The 13,107-nt window shown below is 32.2% G+C and overlaps 2 protein-coding genes across 2 annotated transcripts; both read right to left on the bottom strand.

The window, feature by feature from the left end:
• Window positions 1–1,319: 1,319 nt before the first annotated feature.
• Window positions 1,320–4,630, bottom strand: LOC143550830 (polyol transporter 5-like). The gene is made up of 3 exons (XM_077041412.1): window positions 4,375–4,630; window positions 3,250–3,612; window positions 1,320–2,541 (listed from the first exon to the last, which is right to left on the bottom strand). The coding sequence occupies exons 1-3, from the start codon at window positions 4,523–4,525 to the stop codon at window positions 1,484–1,486; spliced, it is 1,572 nt and encodes a 523-aa protein (XP_076897527.1). The 5' UTR covers window positions 4,526–4,630; the 3' UTR covers window positions 1,320–1,483.
• A 3,328-nt stretch (window positions 4,631–7,958) lies between these two features.
• LOC143550793 (uncharacterized) lies at window positions 7,959–8,765 on the bottom strand. Its single transcript, XM_077041383.1, has one exon. It carries the CDS (start codon window positions 8,763–8,765, stop codon window positions 7,959–7,961), a length of 807 nt encoding a protein of 268 aa, XP_076897498.1.
• Window positions 8,766–13,107: the final 4,342 nt, after the last annotated feature.

Below are 13,107 nucleotides of genomic sequence, written 5' to 3'. Positions count from 1 at the left end.
ACGGGTAACCTGATTAATAGGTTGGACCATATTTGAATGGAGATGTGAACTTTTGCACAACCCAAAAACACGATACGAACCTAACAAAAAATACGTTGTTTTCGGATGAGTTTTGATCGAACACGTTTAGCTAAACGGGACGGATTCGGGTCAACCCAGAGAGCTCACGGGTTGATATGTTTAACCTTTTGTTTTATTTCATTTGCGGTAAACTTTTAAAATGGAGGTTGGGAATTCGATCCCCGCTTGAAGTGAATATTGTAAATAATAATTTGGTTGTTCAAAAAAATATGTGTAATAAATTATATTTGTTGGGTGTTTTATGGCAATATTTAAAAACTAAGAAGAAACTTCACTCTCAAGATTTTATAACTAAACTGTATTTTCCTAACATAATTTTGTAATATTTATTATAAAAATTTAAATTTAAAGTATTAATACGTGAAAACATTAAAAAATAAAATAAATTCAGATCAAATAAGTCGTGTTTAGGTGAACTCCTTAAATATGTGTTTCATATTTGGGTTTAAGTGTATGGCTCAAATTTCAAGTCCAGTATGTGTTCGGTTTTTTGTAAAGTTGAACTAGCCAATCCTCAAATATGACCCATTTAAAAACCCTAAATTTGAGTTTTTTGTTTTTTTTTTCTTGGTGGATAAACATTGTATAGTGTAAAAGAGTACCTACATTATTGGAGTAGATTTTGGACTGCATAATTTAAAAAGATTAAAGAACTCTTCTTTGAAAGTTGATTTTCACCAGTTTAACTAACTTAGTTAAGTAATTTATACGTCAGATGGCTCATGCTATTTATTTGGTTTAAAAAAAATAAGAAAGGTATAAATATAATATTCTTTATACCTTTGATTTTTCTGTTCTTTTTTACTTTCTCAAATTTTTTTTAACGACCAACACAATTTTATTAATTTAAACACTATAACAAGAAGCTAGACACACCAATGCAATCATCAAAAAGCACACAGCTAATAACCACCAAGATACATCTAAGACTACGGATAAGCTCGGTACGGTACCAGTATTGAAGGTAAATTTCAGGAAATACCGGGGTACCGTACCATACCAGTACCGAAACTCAAAATTTTTGTATTGATTCAGTACCAATCGGTACCGAATTCAGTACTGATGCCAGTATCAATCGATACCAATACTGATTTTTTTCTTTCAGGAAAGTTACAATGCTATTTATTTTAAAATTATTTACGATTTTAAAATCATAGCTAACTACTACCAAATGTAAACATTGACCAAACAGCTTTTGAGCAAGATCACAAAGACCATTAAAAGTAAAATATAATGTCATATAACCACATGTTTTATGATAAGAGTACCACATTACTACATTCATTTATTGCAACTTGTAAAGTGTAAACACCACAATTTCCCCTAGAAGTAACAGACCGAAACACCCTTAATTAAAACCCATTTTTACATACATATTTTAGCACCATTTCTAAGGCTAAACTTAATCTTGTGCCTTATTAGCCACCATCTGAGCCTCTTTCTTCCTGTCTAATTCCGCCTGTCTTGACCTCCACCTAAAAAAGGTCCCAAACAACTCCTCAACTTCTTCAAGGTTCTTACCCTGTGTCTCCGGGTACAGGGTGTAGAAAAACATACACCCTGCAGCCGCAATACCAGCAAATAAAAGAAACGCACCACCAATAGTAATGGCCTTGTACAAGGTGATAAATGTCATTGTAAGCACCCCACTCGTTGATCTATTGATTGCCACCCCAATGCTACACCCTTGTGCCCGTAACCGTAATGGAAAGATCTCCGAGCTGTACACCCATGTAATCGGTCCCATACCGATTGAGAAAAACGCAACATATGCTAGAACCATGGCAATGCAAAGAGCTATGGCCCATGGGACATTATGATCAGAGTGGTCAATGACAGTCAACGCGATACCGAGTGTCATTAACGACACGACCATGCCAGCAATGCTTGATAACAATAGTGGTCTACGTCCGATTTTGTCTAGGAAAAACGTGGCTACTAAAATAAACATTGTTTTCACGAACCCGACGGCTATGGTTGCAAGTAGTTGCGGGGTTTGCTTTACAATCCCCGCCTTTTCAAAGATTCTCGGGCTGTATAACACGACCGCGTCTATTCCACTCGCTTGTTGGAAGAAATGGATCCCAAAGGCCGCTATTAAGATGTGACGAACGGTTGGTGTCGGGTGGATAAACATTTCCCTCCATACCCCTTCACCGTGGCTACGCTTAGTCACTTGGACAATATCGTCGTTACAGTCTTCTGGGATGCCAGCAGCGTGCTTGATGTCAGCCAAACGAAGCTTGGATTCTTCCAAGCTATCAGAGGTTTTATCAAGCACGATTTTGGCATCACCGAGTCGACCTTGCATGACTAGCCAACGTGGTGACTCAGGCATGCCTAAGACACCAACCGCTAAGATTATCGAAGGGATGGCTCCGATTCCTAGCATCAATCGCCATCCCAAGTGAAGCGGGAGCTTTGAGAAGGCGAAATTCGACACGTATCCGAACATTATTCCTGTAAAAAAAATACAATATTACATCAAAACTTTTATATAAAAAAAAATTATCAAAATTAAAATACAAAATATATTAATAATTTAATAGTAAATGTAAACTAAATTATTTGTGTGATTTAATATCCATAAACATAAAAGGAGATTTGAATCATAACAAATAAATTATTACGTTCAGAAAGTTATAAGTTATAACTACAAAACATATTAATAGTAAAAAAAATATTATATATGTTGTAAAATATTGTAGAAAAGTACAATATTACAACAAAACTTAAAAAATTATAAAAAATTAAAATACAAAATATATCAATAGTAAAAGTAAATTAAATTATTTGTGTGATATAATATCTATATACATAAAAGGAAATATCAATAATGACAAATAAATTATTACGCTCCATAAGTTATAACTACAAAACATATTAATAGTAAAAAAAATATTATAAGTGTTGTATAAAAAATTGTAGAAAAATACAATATTACAACAAAACTTAAAAAAAATTATCAAAATTTAAAATACAAAATATATTAATAGTAAAAGTAAACTAAATTATTTGTGTGATTTAATATCCATAAACATAAAAGGAAATATCAATCATGACAAATAAATTATTACGTTCAGATAGTTACAAAACATATTAATAGTAAAAAAATATTATAAATGTTATTTACTATGTATCATTACATGAGCAAAAATAGAAACCTACCGGCGTTAATAAAGACTTCCGGGAAAGAGGTAAGAAACCCACGTGCAGACGCCGGAGAAACTTCGGCGGTGTACACCGGAGCTATCATAAGAGCATACCCTACGCCGATTCCGGCAACAAACCGGCCAATCATGAGAAACGCATAGTTAGTAGCGAACCCCATTAAGATTGCTCCGGTGAAGAATATAGCTCCGGCGAAGACAATAGTGTACCGACGGCCAATCCAGTCGGAAGTTCTGCCGGCGGCAGCTGAGCCGACCAGCGAGTACAGGTTCAGTATTCCGACCATGATCTCGATTTGAGTGTCATTACAGCCAAGATCTTTTTGGATGAACTCCTGGGCCCCACTCATCACACCAATATCTGTCAAATTAATAATAATTATTATTGTTTTTTTAATTTTCTTGTAACTGTATTATTGTCTATATAATATGAATATTTTATTAAATTTAAAACCACTATATTTTACAAAGACAAGTTGGAGTAATAATATATTAAAAACCCATAAGACTGTTGTCGTTCATCAATTAATAGTACCACTTTTTTCGGATTTTAACGTTTTAGGATTAAATAATATTTTTACTTACTATGATTATTGTTGTTTTGAGATTTGGGTGTAATAATATTTTTGAAGGTCCTCGTTGTGTAGTTCAAACTCAGCTGGTTAAGTGGGCGTAAGACTTGGAACAATAATACAGAGGCTGTGGGTTCGAAACCGACACTAAGCACCAATCGTCTTGCCGCTGTGTGAGGCTGATTTACCTCTTACATGATGGGCTTGAGACGATCTAGCGTGGGCCGGAACAACAAGTTTTGAAACAATAATATTTTTTTGAAGCAAAATTAACGAACTAAATCGTATTAAAAAGTGAAAAACTTTAAGGTGGTTATTATAAGTGAAAGAAATATTGTCTGTGAAAAGGAGTTTTGTCACACGTGAATCTTTATTAGTCCTAACTTTCATAATTTAATGCTTACAAACACGTTTTGAATGTGATTCTTAAATTCTTATTACCAACGGTTTTTTACTTTTTTAACTTTTACTCCGGTATAGTACTATAATATTCTAAAAGATGTACTATAAAAGTAAGAACAAACAAAGATACAAATAAGCAAACATATTACCATAACCAAGCAGGACGGAAGTCATGGAAGCCAAAATGGCACACGCGAAAGCATACTTGTTTCTCTTTGGCGGTTTTGGTGGATCGAAGTCAGTGATGAGTCCACTTGACTTATCCGAAACACCATTCTTGTCGGTTTTATGGTCAGCCATGGCGGCGGAAGAGGGTGGAGGTATGGAGGTATTTTAACAACTAGCTAGGCTTGAAATTTCATAACCTTAGTTATTTGTTTGTTGATGAGTTGTTAAGTTAAGATAGGTGTTGAATGGTATATATAGACTATAGAGTACCACCCAATTATATCGGACAGCACATGCATGGTGGCCTACCCAACCCAAAAAAGTCAATTAGTCAACCGGTCTTCATCTTGGCTTGTTGAGCTAAATGCATAAATGATAGTGTCATATATTTATTAGGTATCCATGTGCACGTGATTACTGATTAGGGCTTCATTATAGTATGGTAAAGATTCAAAAATCAATGGCTTCTTTAACGTTAATAGCTAGATATATAGAAATATAGAATATAATACTAAAATAAGCATGCCAAGAAAATATGATTCATTTTTGTAATAATAGTTATCTAAGAGCATCCACAACAATAAATTTTTAAAAACCGTCATATCACCACCACATCATATTTCAATTGTTCTTAAAAACCTTACTTTTTTCCACAACAACAAACCTCTGCAAACATATTAAAAAATTAATAAAGTTATATACATATAATGTGTGTGTATATATATGTATGTGAGATAGAGAGAGAGAGTGAAAGTGCGACATAAGGTTTGTTTCAAGTTTGCAGGAGCAAACTTTCCTCTCAAAGACCTCTCTCCACAATGGTGGACTTGGCTTTTCTTGAGTTTGTCGTCCGCAATATAGATCTTGACCTAGGGAGATGGAGCTTGTTGTGGATGCTATAAGTCTTACAAAACAAATGCCTCGTATCAACTAAGGGGCTAAACTATGCCCGCGCCAAATGGTTTGTTAAAAAAAGGTTAAAGCATGTTAGTTTTTATGACTGATTTACAGAGTTGGTGATGGAGGCGTGAATAGTTATACGATCAACTTTGAATTAAGAACATCCTTACATGAGAGTTTGATTATGTTAAGGAAAGAGAGATCATAGTTAATATGGGATTCTTTTTTATTTGTAGGATATAGGACACCAAAATTGTGTATAAATAACCATAGGTGCTTAAGTTAGTTTTCGGAAAATGTTATCTAAAGTTATCATAAAATTTGTAATTTTTTCACTACCAACAAGAAATTAGGGAGTTTCTCTGATACTAGTGGCGGAATATGACAAGAAAGGGACATTTGGACAGGAGACAGACTTTCAGTGTCACTCACAATTTTTGGACTTGGCTAGTGGGCATGCTCTAGTAAGATATGATGTTATAAACATAAAAATTTTGGAATTAAATGAACTTGTCCTGAAAATGCGATTCATTGTTATTTTTATAACTTGTCCTGAAAATTCATTGTTATTTTTATAACAATTAATAACTATCAATAACTCCCATCTCTAGAATTAGATATTGTGATACTACTGCCCCCTTAGACTTTTTTTTATAGCACCTCCACTACATATAGCCTAAGAGCAACAAAATGGCATTCGTGTAGGAAGATGGGAAATTCCCGGCCCTGTTTAGAAACATCACCCCTGGATCTAGGTTATTCTGTTCACGGAAATCAGGAAGTGGAAGCTGGTAGTAGTAATGGTCACCATGTTCAATGAATCAAGAGTTGGTTAAGATATATAGGTATCTTGAAAACACGGTTCAATCGGCCGACTAATGGATATGAATAATTTAGTATACAAATAAAACACAATATAATATAATAGAGGTGGTAGGAGACTAGGAGATATAAAGTGCATGTTAATTTGTCATGGGTCTTATGCGACTTTATGTAAACAAAGTGTCCCATCAAATTTATTTTTATTATAATTTATAAAGATGTTAAGTTATTCTCATGATACACGACACAATAAACACACAAAAAGATGGATAGAAGTTAGTACCACTTGAGATTTCATACGCTAAAGTCTAAATATTGAGAAAATTTATCAAGTTTTTTTTTTGAGTGTTTCACTAAAGTCATACAATTATTTTATTTATTTAAAATCACTTAAATTTTCGTTACATGTTCCAATATTGTAAACTCTGTTTGTAAATGTTTAGTTTTTTAAACTAAGTAACCTACCAAAACATATATTTCTAATGCACGTATTCTTTTTATAATATTGAGTGATCTTTGTTCTAGTTACAGTGCGATTAGAAACATGCGTAATTTGTTTTGTGCATGTAAGTTGTTTTCACTGTTTTAAAATACTCAAATACGATGGTGATTGGGGAATGTGGTGTGGCTGCTTTACATGCAAGAGTTTTTAACTTTGATGTCATGGATTATAAAGATATTGATGGTAATATCATTCCATGTTATAGAATAGCCTAATTTGTTTTATAACTATTACCAAAGTGCCACTGCGATATATTCGGTCGTAGATGAAGCAAGAGTAATGACCATGGGAGTGTTTTAGTGGTTAAAATTGAGGTTAATTGTAACAAAGTTGTAAATAACCGGAAGATATAAATAGTTGAAAGTGTAAAAAACAAATCAAACTCGGTTGTTGGTTTTCAGTAAATAGTAATTTAAATAAATACATAAGTAGTAAATATAATCCTATAATTTTTTTTATACTCAAATAATCACAAACTAGTATACACTAAAATATTTTAAATCTTTTACCATTAAATTGATAATTTAGTTATCTTTAGTTATTTGAGAGTATATTATGCTAAAAAAGATGTTATTAAATAGTTATGTATTGGTGATTATAGCAACATGTCTAAACTAGTTATAATAGTGTTTTTATGTTGTCAAGTACTCCAGTTATAATGCGTCTAAAGTAGTTACACGGTTTATATAGTGAGGACTAAAAAACTTTTTTCTACGGGCTCATCTTTTCTTGATGGTTAAATATTTCACAATCAAAGTGTTATAATTTTCTTGCTGTTCAGGTTGGAGAAAATTGTAAAATAGGATAAATTGACGATAATGATACGTTATTCAAACTAGCTTGTCACATTGTTTGGGTATACTATATAAAGTACTAGTTTAAGACCCGTGTATTACACGGGCAATTGATAAAAAATTAAAATTTAAACATTAAGAAATATACAATCAACAGCAAAATTATCATACATTATTAATACAATTACAACTTAAATTAAAATTACAGGAACTACAAAAGAGACAACTACAAAAGAGACGTTGGTCTTCTTTTTTCACAAATAACAAAAAATTTCTTTGTACACTACATTCGTGGTTGTATTGGTCAGATTACCTTGCATATCAAGAATCAAAATCTTTAGCCCAATTCTGCTTGTAACTCTTGACAAGGCGACGTATAGTTGTCCATGTGAGAACACGTGTTCTTTCAAGTACAAGCTAACCCTTGATAATGACTGACCTTGGCTTTTGTTTATGGTCATCGCGAAACATACTGCAAGGAGAAACTGTCGCCTTTGAAATTTATATGCTATTTTATTGTCTGTTGGAGTTAGCGGTGATCTATGGATCAAAACTGTATGTCCAATGTTAGTTCCATAAATAATTTTTCTTCAACTACACGAGTACCTAAAGATATAATTTGTAGTCGAGTACCGTTACATAAGCCTTCTTTCTGGTTAAGATTTCTAAGGAGCATAACAGAAACACCAACTTTTAGCACAAGTTTGTGGTTTGGTAGTCCGGATATTCTTAGACCATTAAGCAGTTCAGGGGAGTATAAAGCTGTATCAATAGTGTCATTGATATATTCTGATTTACATATGGTATCTGAACTTAAGTACTCGACTTCATCACCTGGAAAAAACTTGAGCAAACTATCATTAATCTCATCAACAATTTCGTTTGTTGGTGCAAGTATGGCTCTGTCTTGAAAGTAATGTTGGTTCTCGTAATTCTGTAGAATATCAGGATATACAAAGTCAAAAAGTTTTGATATAGGATCAACAGAATCTTTTATAAGTAGATCCTCAGGTATATCTATCGTTGCAACACCATCATTAGGACCGCCAACATTACCTTCACTTATATCTAAAAGCCAATTTGCGAATAATCTAGTTTCTTCAACATCAGATGATGACCTACCCATAGTTAACCTTAGATTTTTTGTTAATCTCAAGACATTGCATTCACTCCAAATGTAAGAAGAACATAGAGATGCGTTTACTATGTCTTGTCTAGTGCCTTTTTGTACTACAGGTAGGATTTGTCGAAAGTCTCCTCCAAATACAATAACTTTTCCTCCAAATAGCAAATTAGAAGATAAAACATCTTTTAAAGACCTATCAAGAGCTTGAAACCCATGTTTGTGAGCCATTGGAGCCTCGTCCCAAATTATTAATTTGGTTTTTTCTAATAATTGTGCCTCGTCTATGCCTGGATCAATGTAGCAAGTAGAATCCTCATTCAAATTTATCGGAATATGAAACCTGGAATGTGCTGTGCGACCTCCGGATAACAATAACGAAGCAATTCCACTTTATAAAATTAGTAAAAAAATGTAATAAATTAACTATGTACGGAATAATTTTAGTAATAGTTGTTTAACTACCTTTCGACACGCCCGAAAATATGTCAACCTCAATTACTTCCTCAATTACTTCCTGTTGTTGATTTGATTGTTGTGTCATTAAAGAAGATTGACTACTACTTGAAGACTGGATATTTGATGCGTTTGATATTTTTTACCCCTTTTTATATCCATTAATATTTTCCTCGATCTACGATTATCTTGCGAGACAGAAGCATCAATTTGAATACCTAGAATTTGAACAAATAAAAAAAATAAACAACTATCTAGTGATTGTTAGATTATTAGTTATGAATGAATTTCATGGGAATATTGTCTTACTACCGTTTATTTGCGTAACATAGGCAGATGATTGGCGTAAACTTGTTGCTTGAATGGTTGATGAAGGTGTCATACGTTTTCGTTTCTTGTTTTCTAAAATGAGCTTCTGAACCTTTCGCCTATGTTTAGCGTTGGAAACACCCAATATATTACCTATATATTTGTATTTGCATGACGAAAAAAGATGTTTAGTATGTTGATAATCAATAGTGAGTATAATAAACTATATCGAAAAAAATGTTACAAACCATTGGTAATGTCAGCAAAAGGTCTTCGTAAATTTATGGCAACTAAAAAAATAAAAATTCAAATATATATTAATTAACAATAAATTTAATTAGTCAATTATGTGCATTTTTTTAAGTATTACATAATATTTGAAAGAAAACACAAATTTTTATATATTTATAGGTTGTATGATAATATGAAAAATGGATTACAAAAGTATTGATAAAAGTAGCCATAATTAATACTATCGGTAATGTCGTCATAAGGTCTTCTTGAATTTCCGACTACAAAAGAAAAAAAAAATAAAAAAAAATAACATATTAGGCATAGGTTTAAAGCATCATGTAATCATTAATCTTATTTTATAAAATACAATAAGTATATTTGTATTTATACAATTTTCACAGTTATTAGAAAATTATATAACATAAACCATTGACATATACCATGAGCAATTGTTAAGGTTTATTCATAAGTTTAAAAAACCATAACCTATAATCACTTAACTATAAAATTAGTGAAACATAGTAAACTGATTACAAAAAAAAATGTTTGCATAGGAACAACCATAAAAAAAGTAGTTGACGTTTCAACATTTTGTAAAGCAATAATAGTTATGTATTGGTGATTATAGCAACATGTCTAAACTAGTTATAATAGTGTTTTTATGCTGTCAAGTACTCCAGTTATAATGCGTCTAAAGTAGTTACATGGTTTATATAGTGAGGATTAAAAAACTTTTTTCTACGAGCTCATCTTTTCTTGATGGTTAAATATTTCACAATCAAAGTGTTATAATTTTCTTGCTGTTCAGGTTGGAGAAAACTGTAAAATAGGATAAATTGACGATAATGATACGTTATTCAAACTAGCTTGTCACATTGTTTGGGTATACTATATAAAGTATTGGTCAACAAAGATAGGCTTAGTGCCACCACACAAAAATTCCACGAGTCACGGATGGGATACTGGCACTACCATACCTCAAATAAATTACAAACTCACTTACATCAAATAAAGGGAATTAGTTTTCACACACCCTTTTATAACTTTTAATCGTGTAGTGTACACTTTTTTGTTCTTTCTTTTTAAAAACTATATATTAATTAAAAAAGTTATGGTTTCAAAAAGCTAGCTATACAATTAAATAATGGGATTCCATGAAAGCACACTAGTTATTCATGTGACAAAATAAAATATAGATATGTTTTGATTTTAAGTTCAATTTATGATAAAATATGAATTTCATATTAGATCAGGGGTTTTTAGATGAGTTTTTTTAAGGTAGTTTATGGGTTAGGAGTCGGGACTTATTGTGATGTGTTGGTGTGGGGGAGGGGGGGGGGGATGTATGAGCTTTTCTTGCAGTGGACGTGCCACCCTAGTACCCCAACGTTTAGTTAGGGAATGGAGATAGTCGAGTGATCGTCAGGTATTGATGATCACTTTTCATATATTATATTGTTTGTAGTTTAACATTTTATTTTCTATAATCATAAACAATCATATGACGCTATCACCATCAAGCATTAATAATCAATTTCATGAACCCGAAACTGCAAGCGATTCTTCAACCCAAGATCCCGGCGACGGCGTTGCTGAGCAATCCGACCAACCCTAACCCTCTTGCGGAAAACGTCCCTCCTACCCTAATGAGTGTTGATTAACATGAGGGATTGAGGGGTGCAAGTTGTCTCATTCAAAGACACTAAGTCAACTAAAAGTATTGAAATTTGCAACCCCAATGGCTATAATATTCTATTGGTAATTATTGAAAGATAATGTTATAACTCCTTTTAAAATGCAGATCTTCCACAATAATTACATGTACCTGTTTTATATCTTCTTGCTGGTACAGACTCTCTGTCTAACATGCGACAAGAATCAAATATAAAATGCAAAAAAAATGGTGCAAAGACAAATCAATGATCAATATAAGACGCCAAGACGGGTGACAATTTTGTAAAAACAAAAAGTAAAAGTTGTTGACTCTTTATCTGGTTTGAGTATTTTTATATACATGTAGCATGTGTATATTACGTATGCTTCATTTATTTTTTAAAAATCATATCATGATTTCGAATATTGTCTTTTCTTTAATTCACAAACCAAAAAGTACCAATATAAATGTATAATAATCTACTAGAGCAAGAGAGCGGTAGGCACCTTCCCAGGTTACTATCAAACTTTGTTAGGTGTCTTCTAAGAGGGTGACTGAGATTTCTTATTTTGTCTCCTTATAACTTTTAATTAGGTTAATAAGTTAGAATATTGTAACTTATGAAACTTTTTTTCTCACACAATAAGCAATCCCAAACACCTTATTACTTTTTAAAAAGTTTATAAGTTATAAGTTGGTGAAAATAAGCAATCCCATACACCCCCTAAGCAATTAATATCATAGCAATGTGCCAACGTGAATATATAGGTTATGATAAATCATCTATCTAGTATCTACTTTGCTATACGTTTATCCAACCCACTAACAAGCAATAGTAGGGATGAGCATAAACCAGGTAAGGTCATCGAAACCCATCACACTCGAATCCTTTAAACCCATATATGGTTTAACAGGGTCAGTTCTCGTGTATAACATATGGAGTTAATCGGGTCTCGGGGCCCAACAACGTTTTTGAAGGAAGACCCACGAACCCGCTTGTATTTCGAATCAAATATGCAACCTAGTTGATTTATTATTTGATTTTAGTACTATTTACTTAATGACTTGATTATATTTCCAACTTTGATTTGGTTTCTTTAAGAGAAAATTTTCATTTGTGGCATACCCTTGTATACTTATGATCATTTTCCAATTAAAAATAAACTCATGTCAAACAAACTGGTCAAATACTAGCAGCCAGTTCTATCACTCTATGATTCGAGAAACCCATCTAGGACCCCAGGCCGATCATTAACACTAGGGTTAGTTCTTGGGTCTGTCTTTACTATTAATCGTGTTAGGGTTCGGGTCGGGTAAGACCCATTTGATCACCCCTACACACTAGAGGGGTACATATGTGATGTGATAGAGAACACAACGTGCTAACACAAACATTGATAATATATCGTATATATTTAAAGGTTTTGTAAACATTTATAATATAGAGTAAAATATAAAATCATACAAAATAAAAACGATGTTAAGAATTTAGTTGAATTGAACATTGGTTGAGAACACAACATGCTAACACAAACATTGATAATATATCGTATAGATTTAAAGGTTTAGTAAGCATTTATAATATAGAGTAAAATATAAAATCATACAAAATAAAAACGATATTAAGAATTTAGTTAAATAGAACATTGGTTGTCTACATAATTAAATTTTTTTAAGGAATTTTGTTATTAATTGTAATCCAACTAATTTATGGTATTTATAATCCATAAGTAATATAAACATGCACTTCGGTACACATGGCACATTCGATCAACTCATTATTAAGGAAACTTGATTTTTTTTTTGTTATTATTATTATTAAAGCAATAAAAATATTTGAAGACAATATGAGTGTTAAAAAAGGGAAAAAAATGTCTATTTTGTAAATAGTTAAAAAAGAGTAGGGTCGGCTGAAGCTTT

This window comes from Bidens hawaiensis, unplaced genomic scaffold (assembly GCF_021521415.1).
Source record: "Bidens hawaiensis isolate Kalapana, Puna unplaced genomic scaffold, B.hawaiensis_p1.1 tig00016189_1, whole genome shotgun sequence".
NCBI lineage: Eukaryota > Viridiplantae > Streptophyta > Magnoliopsida > Asterales > Asteraceae > Bidens > Bidens hawaiensis.
This window is presented reverse-complemented; position numbering and strand designations above follow the sequence as displayed.